At 43.5% G+C, this 27,175-nt stretch overlaps 1 protein-coding gene across 3 annotated transcripts; it reads right to left on the reverse strand.

Annotated features, from left to right (window-relative positions):
- Window positions 1-5,999: 5,999 nt before the first annotated feature.
- Window positions 6,000-25,318, reverse strand: myl6 (myosin, light chain 6, alkali, smooth muscle and non-muscle). 3 transcript variants are annotated; one of them, NM_001005955.1, is given in 7 exon segments: window positions 6,000-6,408; window positions 15,321-15,356; window positions 15,449-15,526; window positions 19,173-19,346; window positions 22,295-22,438; window positions 24,932-24,959; window positions 25,254-25,318. In NM_001005955.1, coding segments are annotated over 6 exon segments (456 nt in total). In that variant the 5' UTR covers window positions 25,257-25,318; the 3' UTR covers window positions 6,000-6,408; window positions 15,321-15,327.
- Between the last annotated feature and the right edge of the window lie 1,857 nt (window positions 25,319-27,175).

Genomic DNA, 27,175 nt, shown 5'->3' on the forward strand with positions numbered 1-27,175 from the left:
TACATACGTAACCCGAGACGTTCCCCTTCTAGGGAACTTCAACACTGCGTCTAACCAGAACGCTAGGGGAACGCAATACCCACTAGGCCAGACTCACTGCTGACTGTGAACGCACACTACGCAGTGAGAATAGAGGACCCTGGTGAGGGGTCTACATCGAGTTGATAGTGACGCACAAATGTATGTGGAGTCGACCATCCTGCCGCCAAACAAATGTCAGAAAGGGCTGAGCCCGAAATAGAAGCTTTGGAGGCCCCGACAGCCCTTGTGGAGTGGGCCTTAACAAATTTAGGTGCAGGGCGTCCAGCAGCCTGATAGGTAAATGAGATAGTCTCAACTATCCAATTACTTATTGTCTGCTTATTTGCCGGACTCCCCCTTTTTGAGGGTCCGAAGCAGACCAGTAACTGTTCACTCTTTCTCCAGTTGATAACCCGGTTAACATATGTATTCAGAGCTCTAACTGGGCAGAGTAAGTTTAACTTCTCTTGGTCCGACGACTGAAATGGGGGCGGGTTAAAGGCCTGTAGCACAGCAGGTCTCGCCACATGAGTGGGCACCTTAGGCACGTACCCCGGTCTGGGATAAAGAAAGGCTTTGGACATGCCTGGAGCAAACTCCAGTAATGAAGGTGCAACCGACAAAGCCTGGAGGTCACCAACCCTTTTTAAGGAAGAAATAGCTAATAAGAAAGCTGTTTTTTAGTGTCAGAAACTTATCTGACGCCTCCTGCAGTGGCTCAAATGGGGGAACAGAGATGCCCTCGAGCACCAATGTTAAATCCCATGTCGGTACCCTGTGTGTGCTGACAGGCCTTAGCCTTATGGCTCCACGAAGGAAGCGACGAATTAGCGGATCCTGTCCTAGTGACTCATCATCTAGGGGAGAACGGTAGGCCGCTATAGCTGACACGTACACTCTCAGAGTGGATGCAGCTAACCCAGCAGACAGGCGATCTTGAAGAAATTCCAGCACTGAGGCTACCTGGCAGCTGACTGGGTTCAGCTGGTGTTCTCTGCACCAAGCTGAAAAGAGAGCCCATTTTAGGGCATAAAGCTTCCTTGTGGAGGGAGCCCTGGAGCTTAGAATGGTCTGAGCAACCTCGGTTGACAGTCCATACTCTATGAGGTGGGCCCCCTCAGAGGCCACACCCACAGTTTCCACAGGTCGGGTAGGGGATGAAGTATCATTCCTCCCGCCTGGGACAGAAGGTCCCTCCTGATGGGGATCTCCCACGGGAGATCCGCCAGCAGGGCTATGAGGTCCGAAAACCAAATCCTGGTAGGCCAAACCGGGGCTACCAGCAGTAACTGTACTCAGTCTTGACGGACCCTCTCCAGGACTCCTGGGAGCAGAGCGATCGGGGGAAAAGCATACAGACGTAGCCTCGGCTATGTCTGAACCATGGCAACCAGTCACAGAGGGGCTGGATGCGAGAGAGAAAACCATAGTACGCAATGCGTGGTCTCTTGGGAAGCAAACAGGTCTACCTGCGCTTTCCTTAATCTTTCCCAAATGGACTCCACCACCTCGGGGTGAAGAAGTTTCCATTCCCTGGATCTCACCCCCTGCCTCGACAGGAGATCTGCTCCCATGTTCAGATGGCCCGGGACATACATTGCCCTGATGGACAGGATTTTGTTCTGGGCCCACAGGAGGATCCGATGTGCTAGTTTGCATAGCATTCGAGACTTCAGACCCCCCTGCTGGTTGATGTAAGCGACCACCAATGTGTTGTTCGTGCAGACTAAAACATGATGGCCCCTTAGATCTGGGAGAAAGTGTTTTAAGGCCAGAAACACGGCCATCATCTCCAGGCAGTTTATGTGCCAGTAATGATGATGTTCTCCCCATCGTCCCACTGCGGGAAGCCCCCTCAGGGTTGCTCCCCAGCCCGTTAGAGAAGCATCTGTCATAAGCATGACGCGATGACAGACAGCCCCCAACACTAGGCCCTGGGACAGGAACCAGGGCATTTTCCACATACTTAAGGCTCGAAGGCAGTGCCGCGAGACCTTGATCATGCGGATCAAGCCCGTTGCTCCCTAGCCCGTCAGAGAAGCATTTGTCATAGGCATGACGCGATGACAGACAGCCCCCAACACTGGGCCCTGGGACAGGAACCAGGGTATTTTCCACATACTTAAGGCTCGAAGGCAGCGCCGCGAGACCTTGATCATGCGGAAAGGATTCCCCTTGAGGGAAAACCCCCTGGATTTGAGCCACCACTGCAGGGGTCTCATGTACAGCAGACCGAACGGAATCACGCTGGCTGCTGCTGCCATGAGACCCAACAACCTCTGAAAGTGTTTCACAGTGATGAACTGGCCTAGTTTGACTCTGTGTACAGTTGACTGAATCGAAGCGATTCATGGCGGGGACAGACGTGCTCGCATCGTCATGGAGTCCCATAGCACACCTAAAGAAATGGTCGTCCTGGCTGGAACAAGCACACTTCTTGCGGTGTTTAACCGAAACCTCAACCTTCTGATATGGGTGAGAACGACATCTCGATGCCGAACTGCCATATCGTGAGTCTGAGCTAGAATTAGCCAATCGTCTATGTAGTTTAGGATACGTATCCCCTGCATACGAAGTGGAGCTAGTGCCGCTTCGACTATTTTGGTAAAGGTTCGAGGTGACAGAGCTAGGCCGAATGGAAGAACCCGATACTGGAACGCTTCGCCCCCGCAAGCGAACCTCAGGTATTTCCTGTGTTGGGGAAGGATGGAAATATGGAAGTATGCGTCTTTCAGGTCTATCGTCACAAACCAGTCCTCGGACTGAATTTGTGACACCACGTTTTTGATGGTTAACATCCTGAACCTGAGGGCCTCGACGGACCGATTTAGATTTCTCAGATCTAATATGGGACGCAATCCCCCATCCTTTTTGGGAACTATAAAATACCGGCTGTAAAACCCTGACTCTTTGTCGAGTGGGAGAACACGCTCTATTGCGCCTTTTATTAATAAGGCCAGTACTTCCTGTTCCATAACCAGAGCCTGTTCTGGCTTCACTATGGTGGGTGCAATACCGTTGAAGCGAGGTGGGCGTGCACAAAACTGTATTTTGTAGCCATGTTCTACTGTGAACAGGACCCACTGGGACACCATCGGCAGGTGTTTCCACGCTGCCAAAAAATGTGCTAGGGGTACCAGCCTCTCGAGACTGGCCTCTGGTTGTTCTTTGACCCCCCTGCAGAGGGGGTGGGGCCCCCAATGCCCTCAGACACTGAGGAACGCCCACCCCGGGAGACACAGAGCCCCCCACCAGCATACGTGGTGAGGTGGTCTCTCCCTTTCTCCGCGGACCCTGGTTCAGTGAGAGCGCTGAATGGTGCTCTCGGTGTCCAGGGGGGGCCCTGGAAAGCCTGACTCCCAACACGTCAGGACTTTGTTTTATCCTTTGTACTTTATGATATGAGGAGCTGGTTGACGGCTGGCCCTGACTTTTTGATCTTGGGGGGAGAAAGTCCCCGAGGGAGCTAGAGCGTTTTTTAACTCTGTCGAGGGATTCGGCGACGCGATCAACGGCGTCACCGAAGAGCCCTGAGCTCGATATTGGAGCGTCCATAAGAATAGCTCTATCGGTTTCTGACACTTCTGCTTGTGTCAGCCAGAGGTGCCGCTCAGTAGCCACCAGGGTAGCCATAGATCGCCCCAAACTAGAGGCTGCCTCTTTAGTAGCTCTTAAAGCTAGATCTGACGCCCGAAGAGCTTCTCGAAGCTGTTCCGCAGAAGAAACCGTGCTTCTGACGCTCCCGAAGGAGGATTAGATCTCACGGATCCAGAGAGAGAAAGGACAGAGTCCGTCTCCATCTCATCCGCCAGATCTAGCTGCGAACCCCACGACCGAAGTCGACGCTCAGCCTCAGCACGAGCGGGACCCGAACCGCGAGGAGCGTGCGCCACGGGAGCTTTATTAAAGAACTCTCTCCGACTGCGCAGCTCTTTACGGGAGAGAACGTCACAGTGTCCACAGTCAGCATTCTCAAATGCTACCAGGGCATGCTCTTCTCCCAAACACTCTAAACACAAATCATGTGAGTCACCAGCCGTAATAAAGCGAGGGCATGGAGGCACACAACGTTTAAAGTTTTTCTCTGCCATACCAAAATAAAAAAAGTAAGTTGTCAGTTTTTTTGTATTTTGTGAATGCAAATCAGTAATGAAAGTTCACAGAAAGAGGGTGTATTTTCACGTGCGTGCTTCTTGAAAGCAAAGAAGTTGATACTGAATGCTCAGTACAGGCTTTTATACTCTCTGGTCTGACGACACCTGCTTAATTACATTAGATTGATTTCACATGTGCTTCAAGACGCGTATAAAAGAGGTGTTCCCCTAGCGTTCTGGTTAGACGCAGTGTTGAAGTTCCCTAGAAGGGGAACTAACATTTTAAGCAACTATCATCATATACAAAAAATTATAACTATCATAATGCAAAGAAAGGATATCTTTTGGATAACTAACATTTTTCCCCTTGTTGGATGACAAAAACTGCAGCAAACACTTAGTATAGCTGAATATTTATGTTGTTCAAATGTACATAATCAAATAAAAGAAACATTGAGACTTTTTTTTTTAAGAGTAATCATATGTAATAGTAAGGCAAAGGTATAATAGGCAAAAGGCTTACAATAAGTACAGTATTATCAACGCAATCTCACTGCAATTCGTAAATTTTGATTTAGTGGCTAATTCGTATGAATTCATACAATCTAATTCATACAATTTATGACGGTTGGGTTTAGGGGCATGATTGGGTGCCACGCCTCCATTTTAAAATCATACATTTTCGTACAACTTAATTCTTACGAATTAACCACTTAACTGACATAAATGTCAAACACTTCAGTTTTCTCGTGAGATCAGGCTGGTATTATTGTGTTATTATAGTAAATTCTAAAGCCTTTATCATGCTTGCTGTGATTGGGCACATGAATTTATAAAAAATAATGACAATATGCCCAGTAAAATATGACAAACACTGCAATATATCAAAAAATAAATAAATAATCGAAATGACACATGATGCTCTAAGTAGCCGCTTACATCCTCAGACTCGTGTGTTTGCTTGTGTGAGTTTTTATTGAAAATATCAACGTAAAATGGAATCTGGGATGACCAGTGGGTACATTGGTTATTTTAAGTTTTTTCGAAGATGTGAAGAGTAATAGCAGCGGTATTAAGAGATATATCCAGCTGAATCACACTAAGTCTGCTAATGTCTATATGGCAAAAACACCCAGCCTCAACAGTTTGTACATTGCAGCTGAAGAACTCATTGCGTTTCATTTATATAATACATACCATCATAGTTTAAACTGTTCATTAGTTTTAGTTTAGTAGCCTGAGTTATCTGGTCTTTTCAGGTAAACACAAGCCCCATTAAAACATGTAGGCACTGATATATTGCCCGTCCAGATTCAAATCCCAATCATAGGCTACTCCTAATTTGGTATTGTCTTGTATACTGAGTGAAAGAAAAGACTCTAGAAAAAAGAGAGCTTACATGTTTTTCAAGGACGTTAAGAGTATTAACCAGTGGGAAGCAGATATCTATCCAGCTGAATCACGGTAAGTCCTCTAATTTCAATATGGCGTAAACACTTCTTTTACCGCAAAAAAAAAACAAAACACCCAGCCTCAACAGGTTGTATATTGCAGCTGAAGAACTCATTGCGTTTAATTTATATAATACATACCATCATAGTTTAGGCTGTCCTTTAGGTTTAATTTAGTATGCCAAGTTATCTTGTCTCTTTAGGTAAACACAAGCCCTTTAAAACATGTAGGCACTGCAGTAATACGTTCCCCATCCAGATTCAAATCCCAAACATACTCCTAATTTGGTATTGTCTTGTATAATGTTTACTGAGGGAAAGAAAACAGCGTTCCTTAAGTCAAATACTAAAATGGAAGTGCTGCAACAATGCCCTACAAGGCTGCCCACACACACTATACACCCACAGCTCTAAGAAATCAACCAAATCAAACTTCAATCTGAATATTTATTATGATGAACAGCGGACAATAAAGAGGGATGTCAAATGACACAAACAATTAGACAATATGATCATTTAAAAAGAAAAATACATTAGGAGACGATCAAAAGGGCCCTCACAGTTTAAGACAAATAATGGACGAGTACAGCGATGGGTGGAATGAATGCAATGGCTGAATGGAAGGTATTCGAGCAAACCCAATTGGAGATCAACTGACGTTTTTGAAATGAAATGAGCCATAATTCTCCAGAAACACGATAAAAGGCACTTAAGGAAAAAATAAAGAACAAATAATTAAAAAAGCAAATATGGAAATGAAGAATCACATGAATGGGGGAAAATAACGGACAAAAATCAATGTGTCTGAATTCTTCAACCGCTCATGACCATCCTTACGAGTTCTGTAGAAGAGAAATAAAAAAAGAATTAGTGAGACAGTAATCCAAGAAAATTCAACCTGTTATATCAACAAACTGGCCCCTTGGAATTATAGGCTTCTGCCTGCATTCTAAGCTGTTTTACATATTGAGATTTTGCACAAAAATTATATTAGGAACAAATCTTGCTTTTCACTAATATTATGTTTGATAGGATAGGACACTATTTGGCCGAATACAACCATTTGAAATCTGGAATCTGAGGGTTAACAAAAAAAAAAAAATCTAAATATTGATTAAAAAGCCCCTTTAAAGTTGTCCAAATTAACTTCTAAACAATACATATTACTAATGAAAAGTTATCAAAATGTTTGATATACATCACAGTAAGGCACTCACAAAACCTTTACTTTATATTCTAATAAATTTAAGCATAACAGAAGAATCAATCATTTTCCCTTATACAATGTATTTTTTGCTATTCCTACTAATTTACATGTGCAACATATTTTTTGGTCCAGAGTCTTTAAAAAACCCTCTCAAATTTGTAAATGGGGATTTTTGTAACTTGTCAAATAATAATAATAATAATAATTAGCACATTCTGCTTGGAATAATGATGTTCTATCTTACAAAATATTAATTGAAGCATTAGTTAAAGGTGCAGTACTGAAGTTTGACACCCAGTGGGTGAACGTTCGAGGTTACAGAAGTAACCCTTCGTTCCCCGAGGAGGGGAACGGAAGTGCCATGAATGGGAGGATTCGGATCAGAAGCCGCTTATCTGGAGAGTATTGAACGGGCCAATGAATGAAATTAATTGGCAGCGTAAGCTTGCGCAGGTGTGCGACATCTGCAATTATCTCAGCATATAAGCACACCTGAAGCCAGCAGACGCCATCCTTTTAAGCTGAAGAGACTTTCAAACAGCTAAGGGACAGTCATTATGGCGACGGAATATGGCACTTCCGTTCCCCTCCTCGGGGAACGAAGGGTTACTTCTGTAACCTCGAACGTTCCCCTTCGGTTGGGGAACTTCAGTGCCATGAATGGGAGAATATGGAAAGCGCCATAATGACTGCACCTTACCAACACCCCCGATGAGGAGATAGTCAAGCAAGCGTGACGCACCCACATCATGGGGGGCGCGGTCCTCCAACGTGTCCCTGGCCCTAATTTATCCTACTTCAACAGAAGTTTTACGGATTTAGCTATATTTTTTGGGAAGTCGTGAGCATCTAGATAATTCTAGGAAATACGACAGTACGTTGGGAAGCGTGCAATCCCGATAGGGAGGACGCTGCGGAGGCCATCCGTTACCCAAGGGGGGGATAGATGGCAGAATTTACCTATGGACTAGCCCTAAAAAGGGGGAGTACGCATAGCAAAGAGTGGTTAGCGGAGAGGGAAGACACGGGTCCGCCCAGGGGGGGGACTTAACCGTGGCGGAATAAGCATATGCGATCGCCTAGTGGGGATCACGCATAGCAGGCACCTATACCCAAAACGCGGGCTGACCAGCGGGCAGACCTACAACGTAGTGGGCCAGCAAGTGACTCCTCCGCTGAGTCAGTGCTGGGGGCCACGGAGGAATCTGCAGGGCTCACCTGACGGGGAACTTTACTGACAGATAAAAAAGGCGCACGTACCTCCGTGTTAGGGAGAATGGCGCAGCAAGCGTGTTTCAACACCCTACCGAGTTGTCTCCTCAATCACCAAAGGGTTACCTAATACCCTTGAGGAAACCGGCTCCACTCGCAGATTGTAAAACCTTGCAAATGTGTTGGGTGTCGCCCAGCCCGCAGCTCTACAGATGTCTGTTAGAGAGGCGCCGCGTGCACGCGCCCAAGAGGATGCAACGCTCCGAGTGGAGTGTGCACGTACTCCCGGGGGACACGGCTGACCTCGACTCGAATAAGCGAGTGAAATGGCATCCACAATCCAGTGGGATAATCTTTGTTTCGATACGGCACTTCCCTGCTGCCGACCGCCATAACAGACAAAGAGCTGCTCAGATGATCTAAAATTCTGAGTACGGTCCACATAAATGCGCAGAGCGCGAACTGGACAAAGTAAAGAAAGGGCTGGGTCTGCCTCCTCCGGGGGCAGCGCTTGCAGGTTCACTACCTGATCTCTAAAGGGGGTGGTAGGAACCTTGGGCACATAACCGGGGCGGGGTCTCAGGATAACGTGAGAGTAATCCGGCCCGAATTCCAGGCACGAGTCACTGACCGAAAATGCCTCCAGGTCCCCGACCCTCTTGATGGAGGCCAACGCAACCAGCAGAGCTGTCTTCAGGGACAGAAATCTTAGAGATACTGATTCGAGTGGCTCAAAGGGATCGGATCGCAGACTCGTGAGAACGAGGGCGAGATCCCAAGAGGGCATGAGAGGGGGGCGAGATGGATTAATTCGCCTAGCACCCCTAAGGAACTGGATGACCAGGTTATGCTTTCCCACGGTGCCGCCAGCTACCGCGCTATGATAAGCGGAGATGGCGGCCACGTAAACCTTGAGAGTGGAGGGCGACAGCCTGCTGTCCAACTTCTCTTGAAGGAAAGAGAGCACAACACTAATCTGGCAATTTCGGGGGTCTTCTCTGCGAGAGACGCACCATTCAGTGAATAGACTCCACTTCAGGGCGTAGGCGCGCCTCGTGGAGGGGGCTCTAGCCTGAGTGATGGTATTAACCACCGCAGTCGGTAGGTTACCTAAGTCTTCCTCGCGTCTAGGGACCACACGTGGAGGTTCCAAAGATCGGGGCGAGGGTGCCAGATGGTGCCCTGTCCCTGAGAGAGTAGGTCCTCTCTCAAAGGGATCCGCCAGGGGAGGGCCGTCGCGAGGAGTGAGAGCTCTGATATCCAGGTCCGGTTGGGCCAAAGGGGCGCAACTAGCAGAACCTGTTCCTCGTCCTCCCTGACCTTGCACAGAAACTGCGCGAGCAGGCTCACTGGGGGAAACGCATACTTGCGCATGCCCCGAGGCCAGCTGTGGGCCAGTGCATCCGTGCCGAGAGAGCCCTCGGTCAGGGAAAAAAACAACTGGCAGTGAGCGTTCTCGGGGGAAGCAAACAGATCGATCTGGGCCTCCCCGAATCGCGCCCATATCAGCTGAACAGACTCGGGGTGGAGTCTCCATTCTCCAGGGCGTAACAGCTGTCGTGAGAGCGCATCGGCTGCACGATTGAGCGTGCCTGGGACGTGAATGGCGCGCAGCGATTTCAGCCGCGGGTGACTCCAGAGGAGCAGACGGCGGGCGAGCTGAGACATGCGGCGAGAGCGCATACCCCCCATGCGGTTGATATACGCCGCCGCCGCCGTACTGTCCGTCCTGACTAGCACGTGTTGCCGCTCCAGCACCGGTAAAAAGCGGTGGAGAGCGAGGAACACTGCCAACAGCTCTAGGCAATTGATATGCCAATGCAGCTGGGCACCCTTCCAGAGGCCCGCAGCCGCATGCCCGCGACACACGGCCCCCCAACCCGTGTTGGAAGCGTCTGTTGAAACAACAACATGGCTGGACGCCTGTCCTAGAGGCACACCGGCCTGTAGGAACGAGGGGTCGTTCCAAGGGCTGAGGGCGCGGCGACACAGCGCAGTAACCGAGACCCGGTGTGTGCCCGCGTGCCATGCGCGTCTGGGGACCCGATCGTGAAGCCAGTGCTGAAGTGGTCTCATATGGAGCAACCCGAGCGGCGTGACGGCGGCTGCGGATGCCATATGCCCCAGGAGCCTCTGAAAGAACTTCAGTGGGACCACTAGTTTGCTGTCGAGCTCCCTCAGACAGTTCAGCAACAGGCGAGCGCGTTCCTCGGAGAGGTGCGCTACCATGGTGATCGAGTCCAGCTCCATCCCGAGAAAAGAAATCCTCTGCACGGGGGCGAGTTTGCTCTTTTCTCGGTTGACCTGAAGCCCCAGTAGGCGGAGATGCCGAAGCACCTCGTCCCTGTGCATAATCAATTGCTCCCGCGAGTGGACTAAAATCAGCCAGTCGTCGAGATAACTGAGTATGCGAATGCCCGCGAGCCGAAGGGGCGCTAGGGCACCCTCCGCGAGTTTGGTGAAGACCCGCGGAGACAGAGAGAGCCCGAAGGGGAGGACCTTGTACTGCCACGCTCGACCCTCGAACGCAAACCGCAGAAATTGGCGGTGGCGTGGAAGAATGGAGACATGGAAATACGCGTCCTTCAGGTCTATGGCTGCAAACCAATCCCGAGGACGAACGCATTGGAGAATGCGCCTCTGCGTGAGCATTCTGAACGGCAGCTTGTGCAGACAGCGGTTCAAAACGCGCAGATCTAGGATTGGCCGTGACCCACCGCTCTTTTTGGGTACGATGAAGTATGGGCTGTAAAACCCACTCTCCATCTCGGCTGGAGGAACCGGCTCGATTGCACCCTTCGCCAGGAGGGCAGCAATCTCCTCTCGCAAGACAGGGGCGGACAGGGGGTTGACCCTGGAGAAATACACGCCCGTAAACTTGGGGGGCCGTTTCGCGAACTGAATCGCGTAACCGAGTCTGATTGTGCGTATGAGCCACCGCGAGGGGCTGGCCCGCGCTAACCAGGCAGGCAGAGCCCTCGCTAATGGAGTCATCGCTACAATCGCTGACGTACCAGCGGTGGGGCAGCGCGGAGTGGGTGTGCTGATCCGGGAAGCACGAGGGTCCCGCGGAAAAGCTGGAGGAGAGCGATTCGTTCTGGCTCCGCACCCTGACTCCGGAGAGGGGGCTGGAGGGCTGAGGGAAGGGAGACCGTCCCCCCAGCGCTCGTAAGCCACTGGCGAAGCACGTAGAGTCTGCGAGCCGGAAGGCAGCGCGTCCCGGACTGGCAGAACTCGTGCAGTCACATCCGGGGAAGGGGAAAAGTGCTCTTTTACTGATGTTTTGGTGGCACTGAAAAGTACCGTTGTTATCGGGGCCCCGCCCTCCAGTGGGGAAAGAGCAAGTTTCCTCTTCTCCGGATGGCCTGTCTCAGGGACGCTTCGCGGTCCGTTTACCGGACTTAACGGCGCCCTGGGCAGGAGGGGCTGCCTGCTTTCGAGGTGAACGCCGCGCCCGCTTGGCCGGAGGCGCAGGCGGGGGCGGGGCAGCACTCGTTGGCGGGCGCCCTCGGCGAGGAACAGCGGAGGTGGATGGCTCGGCGGGCGGAGCGGGCTTACGGCCACGCCGATAGATGACATTGCCCATCGCATCCGACTGCTCTTTCACCGCCTTGAATTCCTGGGTGAATTCACCGACGGTGTCGCCGAACAGGCCAGCCTGGGATATGGGCGAGTCAAGAAAGCGAACTTTGTCAACGTCGCGCATATCGGCCAGGTTTAGCCAGAGGTGGCGTTCCTGAACCACAAGTGTGGACATCGTCCTCCCCAGCGCACACGCGGCGGACTTAGTAGTCCGAAGAGCATAGTCGGTCGCGGTGCGCAGCTCATGTAATAAGCTTGGGTTGGACCCGCCCTCGTGCAGCTCGGCCAGCGCCTGCGCTTGGTAGCGCTGGTAGGTGGCCATCGCGTGCAAAGCAGAAGCAGCCTGGCCCGCAGCCTTATAAGCTCTGGCTCCGAGGGAGGCAGACAACCTACAGGCTTTGGACGGGAGGCGGGGCAAACCCCGCCACGTAGAGGCGCCGCGCGGACAAAGATTGACCGCGATAGCGCGCTCCACTGACGGGATCGCCTCATACCCCCTGGCAGCTCCGCCGTCAAGGGCGGTGAGGGCGGAGGCACTCGCAGCACGGGCAGAGAAAGGTGCCCTCCAAGACTGCGTGAGCCTACTGTGCACTTCCGGGAAGAAGGGGACGAGAGGCTTCGAAGGCTTCGCCTTCTGGTCCTCTACGTAGCACCCATCTAGTCGGTCCGGCCGCGGAGCTGGGGGATAAACCATCTCCAACCCCACGGCCGAAGCAGCCCGGGAAAGCACGGCTAACATGTCCGCTTCAGGATCCGATTTGACAGCGCTCACCTGCCCGGAGGGGGCGAGCGGGTCCGGATCTTCGTCGGACAGTGAAAGCCCACCCTCCGATGCCGCGGAGGACATCTGATCTCCGGTGTCAGCGAGTGTGAGAGCTACCATCTGGTTAGACGGATCACTCTCACCACCCGAAGCTTGGATGGAGCGCCGTGAGGAGCGAGAGGTCCGCGAGCCCGTGGGCGGCGGATTAGCTCCCGCTGAAACCCTCAGATCTGCCCGAGCGCCCGCTGCTTTTTTAGAACAGGAGGCAACTGGGGTGGCTCGCTCTCTTGCGAAAGTTAGCCGCGATCTTAGCTGTGCAACGGTCATGGCATCGCAATGACGACATGAACCGCCCGCGAGCACCGCATTAACATGCTGGACCCCCAAACATGCAATGCAGTGATCGTGTCCATCATCCGGAGCCAGGAAACCCCCGCATCCAGAAACGCACAGTCGGAGCGCCATCCTGAAAAGGACGTGCTGCACGACTGTGTTGCTCTTTTAGGAAAGTTGCAACTATACGCACCGCTCTGGAGGACCGGACCCAAAGAACCGCAGGCAAGGGAGTAACCCAGCTCGACCGTCTGCCACCGCGAAGACCCACTCTGGACCGGGAGACACACTCGTTCGCTCTGAAGTGCTGAACAGCAAGAGGAACCCTCATCGACTCACTCAGAAAGGATCTGAAGCGAAAAGGATGGCGTCTGCTGGCTTCAGGTGTGCTTATATGCTGAGATAATTGCAGATGTCGCACACCTGCGCAAGCTTACGCTGCCAATTAATTTCATTCATTGGCCCGTTCAATACTCTCCAGATAAGCGGCTTCTGATCCGAATCCTCCCATTCATGGCACTGAAGTTCCCCAACCGAAGGGGAACTAGGTATTGCATTACTGATTCAAAACAAATGATGACAGCATGTTATATTTTACTTGATATTTTTCAAGATACTATTACTAGTATTCAGCTTAAAGTGCAATCTAAAGGTTTAACTAGATTAATTAGGCAGGTTAGTGTAATTAAGCAAGTCATTGTATAAAGATGGTTTGTTCTGTAGACAAGACGATAAAAAAATTGCATAAGAGTGCTAATAATATTGACCTTAAAATCAATATTTTCTCCAAGTTTTTTTTTTTTTTTTTGGCTTTTATTATAGCTGAAATAAAACAAATAAGACTTTCTCCAGAAGAAAAAATATTATAGTAAATACTGTGAAAAATTCCTTGCTCCATAAACATAATTTTGGGAAATATATGAAAAAAAAGCAATTCACACTATTATTTTTATTAAAACTATATTTGCATATGTGATGCATATTTTAGTGCACCTTGTGTGAAATTTTTTTATTTTTATTTATTTTTTTTTCATTTTTAATACCTTTATTCAATAAACTTAACCGAACATCACTCATCAGGGCTCAAAATCAACTTTTTTGCTTAGTAGCACTGGTGCTCCTAACTTTAAAAATGTGGTCGCACCAGCCAAATTTAGTCACACCCACCAAGATTTATGTGCACTGTTACTACAAGTTTTATATTAACAGATTTATTGCATTTGAAATCATCCTGGCCTTTAAATGAAGGATTATATAGAACCTCTCGCACTCAAAATTTGTAGATTCAGTGACACTGTTAAAAACTCCATCACACAGACTTTAAAGTGAATGGCTTTAAGAGTCTTATTCACTTTTCGAAGAGTGTATCATTAATCAGCTGTGTCATTATTTGTAACTTTAAGTAGTTTTTAAAACAAAATCTGTCTGTGCTTTTTTTCCCCTCATCTACAATGCATTACATTTTCGTGGCTGTACCCCCGTCACCTGAAGACAGAAAGCATTGACTGAATAATTGACAGCTGATATTAACCAATCCATTCGCGTTCAGTTCTAGAACAGTGCGCCAATCAGAAGAGCTTGAAGCACTGCACTGCAGGATTTGTTTACTGTTGAACGTTGACGGGATGACTGTTTTAAACTATTCCTGAGTGCTGCATTTCACATTTTTAGGTGCAAAGATGCATTCTGCGTGATTGTCTCCTAAGTCTGCTCATCCGGTGAACATTTTGCATTAAAAACTGGTCGCACGGCAACAATTATTCACACGTACAAATGCTCCCAAATATATCTTGAGGTTGCATAGATAAAATCTCAGTGCATATGTGACCAAAACGCAACCAAGTTAACAGTTTGACTTTACAGAAAGTACCTTTTTTGCTTTCTATATAAGAATCTCAAAACTATTCACAACTTATCAAAAACAAATATATAATGTAAATAAAATTTACCAGAGTGGGAATGTGTAACGTCAAAGTTGACAAAATAAAAAAAAGTAAGATAGAACCTCATAATCCCAAGGTGACTAAATGTAGCCATGAATATCAACATACTTAAACTTATAAACAGTCACAGATCAGATCACGCGCAAAAATAGACTGTAGGTGTAGTTCAGACAAACTACATTTCCCTGCATTAAAAGGAGGTGTAATGCAAAAGCCCCTGGATGATTTGAAAGGGGAGGAAGAGACATTGTCCAGGCCTAAAAGAAATGAGTTAGCATACCTTATAAAGGCATGTAGAGAGAACAGTTAAATACACAAGTACAGAAAAGAGACAAAGCAGGAACAGCAATGTGACAGGACTGCAAACTAGAATCAACAATACACCTCCCTACAAAGCCTACTAAAGTAACAGAAGAGCGTATTGTAAGAGTTTCTAGAAAGGACCATCTGAATCCACTTTCCTAGTTCCATTTTAGACTTTAAATATGCTAGAAGTAATTAGCTTCACTGATTAAAGTTCAAGGGGTGTTACTGGTTTGGGCATGACTGAGCTTTACACTAGTGTTAGTGCCGGCACAGCCTCAATAAAGGCAATAGTAGTCAGGAGACACCTAGGCACATGCAGAAATGCTACATGCTAGGCTACAGCCAGGGGACGCAGAGGGAGCTGCAGGAGAGAAGAATGTATAAAAACAAACTGAGGACTATTCGTACCCTCTCCTCAACCAGCCATAATGTGGCGCACAAATGCTGTCGGAAGGAAAGGCATATGGATTAAACGCAGACACTACAACTGTGGTCTTGATCTTCAGTGAAGAAAAAGACCTTGTGTGTTATTGTACCTTCATAATTGATGCAACCGTTAGCGTCCTCGTGTCCTGCTAAGAGCGTCTCCACCTCTTCCTCTGTCATCTTCTCACCTGCATTAAAATAAATCGATTTTATTTATGATATTTTTAATATAAATGAAGTAGAGTGCATGTATGAGGCAAGTTCATTGATTGCTTAGTTTGAAAATTCTCCAGCAATGGCTTATATGCTTATTTATACCCACCCAAATTACTTCCAGAAAGAAAAACTCAAATTTGACCATATGAACCAGAATGAATATTAATGTCTAAAGCTCACACACAGCTCTGAAATACACACATGCAAAGTAATCATACCTCAGTTTTTAAAAAATATTGTCTTATTCATCTTTTCAGCGGAAGAGGTAGAGAGATTTATTTTAGCTAGAAGGAGAAGGAGCGAGGTATCTTTAAGCCACCAGAGAAAACTTTGTTTGCTACCGAGTTGTGCTGTGGATATGCTAAATGATGGTTTACTCAATAAAAAAAGCTGAAAGAAATTCATCTTGTGTTATATTTTGAATCTTTAAAGCATATAAAATATTGGCAAGTGTTAATGTCAACCTTTGCATAAACAGATGACTTTTTGTAGTTTATTGCTGATCTTTGACTCCAGAAAAAAAACACAGAAAGAGCTAAGTGATATGACACAACGCATAAACATGCATTAAACACTTATACTCAGCAGTTTATATGTGTTTGTTGCCTTGTTACAAACATACATATATCTGTAGTGTTGCCTCATTACAAACACATGTGGCAAATTTCACAATATACACGTTTCAGATTCTGACATGCTGTGAACACATTTCGCGTTTTTGTGATTGGCTGCTTGTTTTACGCTCGCAGAATGGCTTTCTCTAAAGACTCTCTCATTTCTAAAATAAGAGTCCCGCATTCATAGTTTCTAAAAAATATTTTTTTGTAAAAGCTAAGATAAGTTTAAAAATAATAAACAGATAATCATATCTCACTACGCAAATGTTGTGGTCAATCAAACGCAGCCTGGGGTGTACATATTAATGATCTCATGTGAAATATAAAAGCCTGTGTTTCATTCAGATTGGCTTGTTTTTCACAGAGATTTTACAATAACAGGAAGTACATGAGATTACAGTAGGGTTTAAGGCTCAGGTATGTCATTTCCATGTACTAAACTCTTATTATTCAACTATGTCAGTGTATTTCCAGACTTCATTATATGGCACCTTTAAGTATAATTTAGTTTGCGTTTACATTTCAATGGCAATATACAAACTTATGATAAATATATTAATATATATGTAAACTATTATATTATAAAACTTTACTTGCATTTTAAGTGCTAACTGATTTTAGATATTATTAGTATTATTTCTGTCAATAGTACTCTATTTAAAAAATTTATTCTCACAAGAGTATATGTAACATAATTCCAACAACACAATAAAATCCTACTACAATGGCGATTTAATTTTACTCCTTCAGCTAAATTAAATACAGGCAAAATTCAAAATAATACAATACAATACGACTTATTTATTGCATGCCTACTTGACCTATCTTTGAACTACACACACGCAGAGATGTATAAAGTACTAGAGACCCATACTTAAGTAAAAGTACAAGTGCTTTATCAAAAATTGACTTGAGTAGAAGTAGAAGTGCTCTTTAAGCACCATACTTAAGTGGAAGTACAAAAGTATTCAACATTTTTTGTACTTAAGTATTGCAAGTAGTTTATTTCAAAATTTACTACTCAAGTACTGAAAGTAAAAGTACAAGTATTGTGTAATGTAGTTATTATTACACTAATTATTTTGTTTATTTTAAATATCTTTTTTGGGGTAATTGATTTAGCAGAACGAAAAGAAACATGGTTTATGATACTGTTTTCCTCTGTAAATAGTTTCTATGGTACAGGAACTCACATCGTCAGGCCCTTTTACCAGAAAATGCCTTCACTGATGAGATTATTCAGCATGTTCACTCACATACATTCTCTCTCTCTCTCTCTCTCACACACACACACACACACACACCTAAATGTACACTCTCTCCCCACTCTCACACATTCATACACTCTCACACACACAGTTCTCTCTCTATCTCTCTCTCACACACACATTTTTGTGAATTGTGGGGACATTACATAGGTTGCAATTGTTTTTACACTCTCTCTCTCTTACACACACCCGCACACTTTTGTTCTCTCTTACGCACACATTATTTACTCTCACTCACACACACACAAAGACACACTCACACTTTGGGAGTTTTGAAGTTTGATTGGTTAATACCACAATAAACAGGAGTTCTGTCTTCTGGAAGCACTCGTGAAACTAAACTAAACAAGCAAACTAAATCCTGCTTCACTAATTCACTTGATTTAGATTTTATTTAAAAAAAACAGGAATTGCATTTTACTGTGTTAAATGAAAATCTGAAATATTGTATGGCTTATGGCTATGATTTAGTATGAATTTTTATTTATTTTTATTATGTTTTTAATTAAATTGGTCTTACAGTTCATATTTTCTGTAGTATATTTATTAATTCTGGTACATTTACCATAAACCAACATTTCAACCATTTGGTAGAGGCTGATATTTTAGAAATAATGTGATGTGTTGAATAAAAATGCACTTATTGTGTTAACTAGCGACATTAGGAGTTAAGAAATGCAATCAAAAAAATTCTATTGCTTTTGTCTTGGTGTGACAGTTAAAGGGTTTTTTGTAATACAATTTTGTCCTTTAATACAGCAGTCAGATATACGAACTGTGCCCTCAATTTGACCTGCTCAAAGAAAACACTCTTTCTGGATGTATCAAACAAAACTCATGCACAGAAGACAGCACGAGCATTTACAGCTAATAAACTCATGTCAATATTATCCCGCCTGCTTTTTGAGTGCTGACAGGCGGGTCTTACACGGCTATGATTGGTTATTTTCCTTAACGGAAAGGGCTTTAGAAATATAAGCGCTGTTCACCCATTGCGGGGAAAATACGTGATTTTTCACAGGTAATAAGACACAGTGGAGAAAACTTGCACATTAGGCATGCTCATGTCTGGATCCACAGCTTTAACAGCTAGGAAGAGGGGAAAAGTTACCTTACAAACTGGCCAGCGGGTCAAATGTCCAAAGTGAAAGAGCGAGAGATAGGCAGAGGTGAAGTTTTACAACATTTCTCCCTATTAGTAAACTAGCGGCTGATATGCTGTGCCGCCTCGTCCTCGCGCTTCCGTCCTTCGCCATAGTATTGCGACATCGCGCATAGGAGATAAATGACGTCATCACGTAATAACCGGTTACGGTCTATTAATGAACTGATATCAATCATTTTGACACCCCTAGTAACGAGTAACGATGCAGCACATAAAAAATCTATCGGAGTAAAAGTATTAAACTCATGGAAAATATGTACTTAAGTAAAAGTGGAAGTAGGACAAAAAAATAATACTCCAGTAAAGTACAGATACTGCCTTTTAGTACTTAAGTACAGTAGTGAAGTAGTTCTACTTCGTTACTATACATCTCTGCACACGGTTCTTCTCAAACCTTCCCTTGTACTTCATTTTATTTTTAAAACAAACATCAACAGACACTTTAAAAATAATAGAGCTCTCAGAGAGAAAAAGTAAAAACATCTTAGATGCTTCCTAAGAGGAAGAAACTTTGGGGGTAATCAAAGAAATATTGTACTGTATTTTAAAACAGGCTGTGACTTTTTACCTAGTGTAGTGAGGACATGTCGCAACTCAGCACCCATCACCGTCCCATTTCCCTCTTTGTCAAAGACCCGCAGTCCCTCCACAAAGTCCTCAAAGGAGCCCTGATCCTTGTTCTTAGCGATGGCCTGCAGCATTGGCAGAAACTGCTCAAAGTCCAGCATCTTCATGTTCATATCTAAGGAGTAAAAACGCACACAACGATCACTTATTTAATTCTCAACTTAATCCAGTTTTAATCTAGATCTCTTTATAATTTAATTATAAGTGTAAAAGATAAAGACACAGGTAGATTAAATCAGTGGGAATATCTGAAGTGGACCCGAGTACATTTAAACTGATTAAAGAAGAAGCATTGCTTTTATCAGTCAGAATGAAGGAAAGGAGAACAGCTTATTGATCAGGGCAATTGAAAGGGTCATATGGGTCTAGAACAACATGAGGGTGAGTGAATGAAGACAGACTTTTCATTTTTGAGGGAAATATGCCATTGAATAAACAAGGAAGGGCTTTTAAACATTGTTTTTAGTTTAACAAACATTTTATCAGAGGGAAAGAAATACTATTGTCATAAGACAGAAGTGTCTTTAAAGTATCAAGTTTGGTTTAAAATGAATAATAACTTCCCAAAATAATAATAATAAAGCAAATTACAGCAAAAAAGAATCAATCACAAATTCTCTTCCGTGTTTTAATTTTAACTTAAATAAAATGAGACTTAGAAAAAAATAATACATAATTAGATTATTAATATGCCATTTTATAAGTTGAAATTTTTTTAAAAAATCTCATTTTGAAGATTTTAATTACACTAGCTTTTAGATACTTTATTTTGGTGGTCCTCTTTAAACATTCAGCTGACTACAAGTAACATTAAAAAATAAATGTCAATAAAACAATAATACAGCATTGATAGATTGCTAGGCTCAAGGTAACCAGACATACTTGCAAAGTTAGAGTCAGTAGAGTGGTTATTCAATAAAAAGTGGAGAATCAAAAAAATATATATTTTGGCAAATATGAAGCAGACAGTCTATTAATACTCCACAGTCTTTAAAATAAAGAAACTTTAATTTACTGAAAATTTACTTATTTTTTACAGGCTTTTACAGGGCTTTCTAAACATCCTTGCAAGTGTGTTAAGGCAAGTTGGACACATCTGCAGGACACAGGACCTCCAGGACCGAGTTTGAGAACCACTGTGAAAACCCATCTTTATTTTATATGCATCTTTATTTTTAGGAGTGTACTGACTGCTAGATGACATATAGTTGCATAGACTGGACTATTGCAACTCTCTACTAGCCGGGCTTCCAGCTAACTCTATCAAACATCTTCAGCTGCTTCAGAATGCAGCAGCACGAGTGGTCTTTAATGAACCTAACGGCTCGTTTCCACTGACTGGTACAGTACGGTACGGTTCGGGTCAGTACGGGTCACCTTTATCAGGCTAGCGTATCCACTATAAAGGGTACCCTTTTGGTGGGCGTGGTGTAAGACAGAAAGTTTCAGTCACATCATTCTCGCTAGAGGAAATGTCTACAGTAAAGCTGCACAGGTCGTTCAAAAAACATTAAAAGCACTTCTAACAAAACAGATGCTTTATACACATAAATATTTCTGTATAAATGTTTACTAACTTTTCTATAAACAGGAGTTGATTATAACTGCAGATCAATGACAGTGCAAAATAGCCTACTGTAACGTCTGTAATTAAATAAAATAAATAAATAAATGAACATATATGAACACATACAGCCCCTTACAGTCTCCGATATGTTACCAACTACAGAAAAACTACACACATCATACATTTCGTTCTTAATTAGGTTCAAAACAACACTAAGTATAGCCTACAGTCAGTGAAAACCTCTCATCTGTGTCTGTAATTTTTAGCAGCACATGTCTTGTTGCCTCTGTTAGAGAGTAATTCCATCATTCCCAGTTCATATTAGTCCAAAAGGTGATGATAATAATTAAAACAAGGCAGTTTGTTCACGTTTGCTGACGAAATAACGTGCTCTTTTTTTTCCCCAGCTTTTTTCCACTCTCGTGTTTGTCCTTTTCTTTCTGAATGTGTCATTCTCGCGTTTGTCAGCTTCTAACGGGATCGGGTTTCCAAAGCACGTCAATAATCAAGCGCGCGTTATTATTATCAGCACAAGAAGTTTGTTATTTCAGATACAACGTTAGACGCGTGGCGAGCACAAGGAAGACAGCGAAACCGATCGCGCGTCAGACTGACTCGTAAAAACAACTGCTAGGCACAGGGTAGATTCTGCTCTACTCCATGGCTGTGTGACTGTTCATCAGGACGATGATATATGAATATATAATTCCGCTGTAATCTCTCGTTGTGTATTTTAAACATGGCGGGTCCTTTGTTTACATACTGGCTTGTTGTAAGTGAATGACGTATTTCTTCTGTAAACCAATAGTGTTCAGCTGCATGTCTAGCTCTGCCTTTTGGTACCCTTTCTTGTGTTTGGGACCCTTTCGAAAGGGTCCCGAAAAAGTGGTACGGTACAGTTTGGTTTGGTACGCCTTTTCTGTGAATGAACATCGCCTCGTGGTTCCATCCCACAGAGGGAAGAAATCTCTTTCCCGAACTCTCGCATTCAATCTGCCCAGTTGATGGAATGATCTCCCTAACTGCATCAGAACGGCAGAGTCACTCGCTGTCTTCAAGAAAAGTCTAAAAACTCAACTATTTAGTCTCCACTTTCCTTTCTAATCTGCAATTGCCTCTCTGGCTCCACCGCTAACTGTATTAGAGAAAAAAAAAATTACTAATGTTCTGCGTCTTACACTTTACATACCTGAAACTTGCCTACAGCACTTATTCATTGTTGCTCTTATAGTTGTGTAAATTGCTTCCTTGTCCTCATTTGTAAGTCGCTTAGGATAAAAGTGTCTGCTAAATGACTAAATGTAAATGTAAATATTTACTTATAGCCAACAAAATGTCTAAAGGGGACCATCAAAACAAAAACAAAAGTTACCAAATCAAGTGCAAAGCATTAAAACAAAGTCCAGAATAGTAAAACAGAATTCATAGTGCATTCGTCAAAAAATGAGTGTTTTTTACAAATAACACAGAGCTGGGAAGCACAAGACGAGCCTGACCTTCATTACTGGGGTTGCCCAGGACTTTAAGGACCTCAGCATTGACAGGGTTCTGGCCGAGAGCTCGCATCACATCCCCACACTGATTGTACATGATCTTCCCATCTCCTGTTCGGTCAAACAGGAGGAAGGCCTCCTTAAATTCTGATGGGGAGAGAAAGAGAATGAAAGGCATGTGATGCAGAAAATGATAGTTATGTGGACTGAAAAAAAAGAAAGCAATATTGATTCTAAAGCAACAAGCACAGTTTGATGTAAAATCATTAGGCTTGTAGTTCTTGCTAGAGGCTTTGAGATCACTATCACAGCATTTGGCAGAGCAGCTTAGAGGAATGCAGCTCTTCCCGGGGCCGCCCTGAGTCAAACTTCACACACACATATACACACACACACACACTGTGATTAACCATATATGGACAAAGGAGAGAACACAGCACTACATCAACAGCCATTTGTGTCCCAAATGACACACTGAGTATTGTTCTGTCTTGTGTGCGATTCCTACTAAATAAACAACAGAGAGCGGTTCATCATAGTCTAAGGAAACACAATTAGAAATTGCTGGAAAATGCACACAATTAAAGTGTTAATATATAGTAGTTTATAATGGACAAACTGATAAAAACATATTTATTCCTATTTATAAGAAAAGGTTATAATCCTTAAACTGCCTTTCTGCATATTTATTGTAGTCTTATGAAGATAAATGTTAATACAGCTTTATAAGACTTTCAAGCAACAATTTTAAAGTTGCCGTGAAATTAAATGTTAGTCTATTCAGTCTCTCCAGGCTCCTGTTCATCCTCCACCAACACCTATATGCCAATTTTTAATTAAAAATATTATGCATGGAACGATAATATTTGGAAGGTTACATTTGATTGTCACAATACAGTAGAAAAAATCTGTCGCAACTTCAATTGTTACTGTAAATATTTTGAATCAATAATTCAATTCCTTGCAACCATCAACTTTCAAACCGATCGCAGATCAAATTAAAGATACTGTGTGAATATGCTGTTAATTTACTAACCCTCAGACCTTCAAATCATTTTTTTCTAAAGTCCAACGTTAAAGAACATTTTCAATTTTGGATGGAATCTTCATGAACGTAATATCCACAGATTATTAAAATGTCCCCACCAATAATTTAATCGCCTCCAAAATAAAACACTGCTTGTCGAAATGTTCCTGTCAGGCCTACTGTGCAAGACATGGATATAAGCAGCTATATTTCAAAGAAAAGTGTCAATCACTTGAAGTCAAGTTTCCTACATGTCCACTAAAATAGTAACCATGGATGTGCAATTAATAAAACATTTTGTTTTGATTTTGGCCTCCATGATGTTTATGAAAAAACAATGATCGAGATAAAATGGTTATTGTGTCATATGCCTTCCAAAAGTCTGCATTCATTCCTTGTCAAAGTAAAATCATGTAAGTTTACTTTTGCACCATAAGATACGCTTGATTTAATGTTGTTTTTATTATTAATTGTATTTTATATATTTACTTATTTATTATTACAGTTTTTTAAGTGCAAAGTAGAACATGTGCTGTTCTGTTTGCACACTCAGAGAAGGTAAAAAAAAAACATAATTGGCAATATTATACATGCAAAAATGTGTTCAGATGCGGTCATAAGTGATTGTGCATAAATAAGCCCTCAGTAAAAGGAAGTCTTTATCAAACTACCTTTTTGTAAGACATTCCTTTAACTTTACATTTTAAAGGTTACGCATTTGGTTCGCATACGCTCCTTCTGGAATTTTCTTGAGGGTACTCAGTGATTACGTCTTTCTAAATTTGTTTTATAATCTCCTTTAATTTTGTCTTTGTTTTGAAGCATTTGTATGCATTTGTTAGAATGTCTAACAAAGACTGCTGTACTTGTTGTTACGAGATACCAGTACCACTGTTGTTCTGTTAATAAATACATATTTTTTATAGTGAGGTTACATTTAAATTTTACAATTGGGGGGAACTTCGGTATCAAATTAGACCCCCAACAAATTATTAATGAATTATCCCTTTTAACACGTCTATGGGTGTGACAATGTAACCTGCAAACGGGTCAGTGAGTAAATCTATTTAATGAATGATTCAAAAGATTTGAGTCACTGAGATGAATCAAATCCGCACTGCCCTAGAACTGCCCTGTGAACACAAACCTGGCTCTCTGTCCTGCTAATACGACCACAACAAAAACATCACATCATCTTTCAACTACATTAAATTAACTTTAAAACTAATTTAAATAGATCACTTCATAATTATCTGCTTGATTCCCATCCATTTTCCTGTCCCCATGAATGCTTTTAGCGTTTCCAGCTACACATTCCAGAGCAGCTTCCGGTCCTTCAAACGCGACGCATCGGTAAAACTGTTTGACTCCAACATTAACAACAGAAGTATGTACATTAAAAATGCTAATGTCAAAATGGTCTGACTGCTTCACATTATCCACTGGTTTGTACACCACATCATGTGAATGCTAATCTGAAAGCACATCTGTCATCCAGTGTAAAGTGATGTGCAGGCCTGCGTTTATTTGTATTCATCTGCAATACAAACGCAAATCTATAACCTCGACGAATATACATCATTATAATATTACAGCCAACATTTGAAACTCACCACAAATCTGGTCCTCCGTGAAGTCAGACTGCCCATGTCAGGATGAGGAGGGCATAGGAAAAAATGGAATAGAAACAGAAGAATTTGTTTGATCTTTCAATAAATATGCTGAGAATCTCTCTCAGAATAATAATATTAATAATAATACACTTCAGACACAAATGTAAGACATATATTAGCGAGCCGGAGGTTGAACGCCTTTTTATTAGATGATTGAGGTATTAACGTCATGACTGATAAATGTGCCGACTTTATGACTAATGGACGCTGCCTGCTCTATAGTGAAAATGAGAGATGTGTGCGGCTGAGATGATGGGCTTACCATGACTGCAGTGTTTGAGGATGGAGCAGAAACGCGTCAGACCGAGCGCTGGTCAATTACAGTATGGTCGCGCGCACTCCGCTACACCGCTATATTCGCGATGACGTCATGTCAACCTGATTCAAGCAGAATCGGCCAATCAAATAGTGCGGGCGCTGGTTTTCCTCTACTGGCATTACCGCTCTGTCAGTAATATACAGGCAGTTGAAAACATTGGCAATATGGCAAGCCGTTCTATCATTTAATATATGCACCTTTTTCCCATGTCCCATGACTCCAAGTAGAGGTCTGCACGCACGTACAAATTTTTAGTCCCGCTCCCGCCAGGTTTTATTCCACACCTGACCTCTTGCCGTCTATTCAGTCTTTGTTTTGTTTTTTTTTAGAATTTTCTACCCTACCCAACCATTCCCGTTTAAACTGGGTACTACCAAAATAGAGATATAACAGATAAAACTGTAGGTTGTGCAAGGATTGTAGGCTACATGTCAGTTTCATTTGCGACTTTTGATGAAACATAAGTGCCGTCCATGTTGCCGCCTTAAACCTGAGGTTCCAGTCTGCTTAAGAGTAAACATTTGAGGTATTATCACATCAAAAGGCAATATTGCAAAAGATATTTTTTTCATCTGCATCTATGATGCATTAAAAAGACTCCCATATACATCAAACTTGCCTGATGTGGGTTTCCTAAAAGTGAACTGGCCATTTTCTAATGCAAGCTAAAAAGACAGCACATCTTCCCTTAGCTCTCTCATGTTGGTAAACACTCTGAGGAGTGTTTTGCAGATGATGCGCACACAGACTGTGCTAAAGAGAAAAAAGCACTTGCAGAAAGCACTGATCATGCATTCAGCCTGTGTAACAGTCGTGAGTACTGGCTGTACCGCTGCTCAATAAGAAAAAGGAAATGCTGTTCCAAAATAATGTCGAGACATGGGAGCGCTATATTGTTAGACCGCCCGGCCCCGTTCAAATTACACCAGAGTTACAGACCACTACCACGTTTTATTTGGAAATTTATTCCCACGACACAAAATATCTGGTCGGGTTCCTCGGCTCCTGAGGTACAGCCGCAAGAATGCAGAATTTTAACTAAAAGAGTTGTAAACAATAGCTGTGCATCAAAATGCACTCTTAAGGTACACATGAAATTAAAACTAACCAAGTTGATTTTGTTACCTCTCATTGCTAGTTTTGTGGTGAGCTATTCATCTGTGCATGTCATTAAAAAAAAAAATGTTTCTGCCCTAGTAATCTGAGGGTGCTTTCACACCTAGACTTTTGTTTCGGAACCTGTCTCATTTGCCCAGTTAGCGCGGCTCGTTTGGCATATGTGAATCCAGCAATCGTGCTCGGATCCTCACCAAAACAATCGCTCTGAGATCGCCTGAATGAGGTGGTCTCGGCTTGATTGAAATGAACTCTGGAGTGGGTCGATTGTAGTGAGAAAGCAATTCGATCCGAGCCAGGCTATATCACAGTGTATTATGGATATGTAATGGGCATATATACGGCTATATGAAGAGAGAATGATAAGTAGGGCGGGATGTCATTACTACCGGTAATTGTGTGTTTCATGCAAAATACAAGTTAAAGCATGCTGAAATATTACCCATTGCTGTTTATCAGTTAGGAAAATTGACCAAACAGCAGTTTTTGTTTATCTGTTATTACTCTCTATAATGTAAAGCCTACAATGCATAAGCCAACTGCCATGTCTGAGAAAGTCTTACCTCTGCTGTATATTTAGGGCGTCTCCATTCAAAATTAAAGCACAGATTTTCGCTAAGCCTATAATGTCTTATTGCTCATAAATTAACATAAGGACTCAAGACAGCGGAGCGGGACTCTGCAAAATAAACACTAAAACTCTGATTAATGTGAGGAGAGTTTACTCACATGTGACTTGTTTTAGCTAT

This window comes from Danio rerio, chromosome 6 (genome assembly GCF_052040795.2).
Source record: "Danio rerio strain M-AB ecotype USA chromosome 6, GRCz13ab, whole genome shotgun sequence".
Lineage (NCBI taxonomy): Eukaryota > Metazoa > Chordata > Actinopteri > Cypriniformes > Danionidae > Danio > Danio rerio.

Coding starts and splice junctions, on each gene's coding strand:
- myl6 (XM_087256211.1), bottom strand. Junction 22,439..24,931: donor CACGGAGGACCAGATTTGTG/GTGAGTTTCAAA, acceptor TCTCCCCATCAG/AATTTAAGGAGGCCTTCCTC. Junction 15,527..19,172: donor ACATGTCCTCACTACACTAG/GTAAAAAGTCAC, acceptor ATTTTAATGCAG/GTGAGAAGATGACAGAGGAA.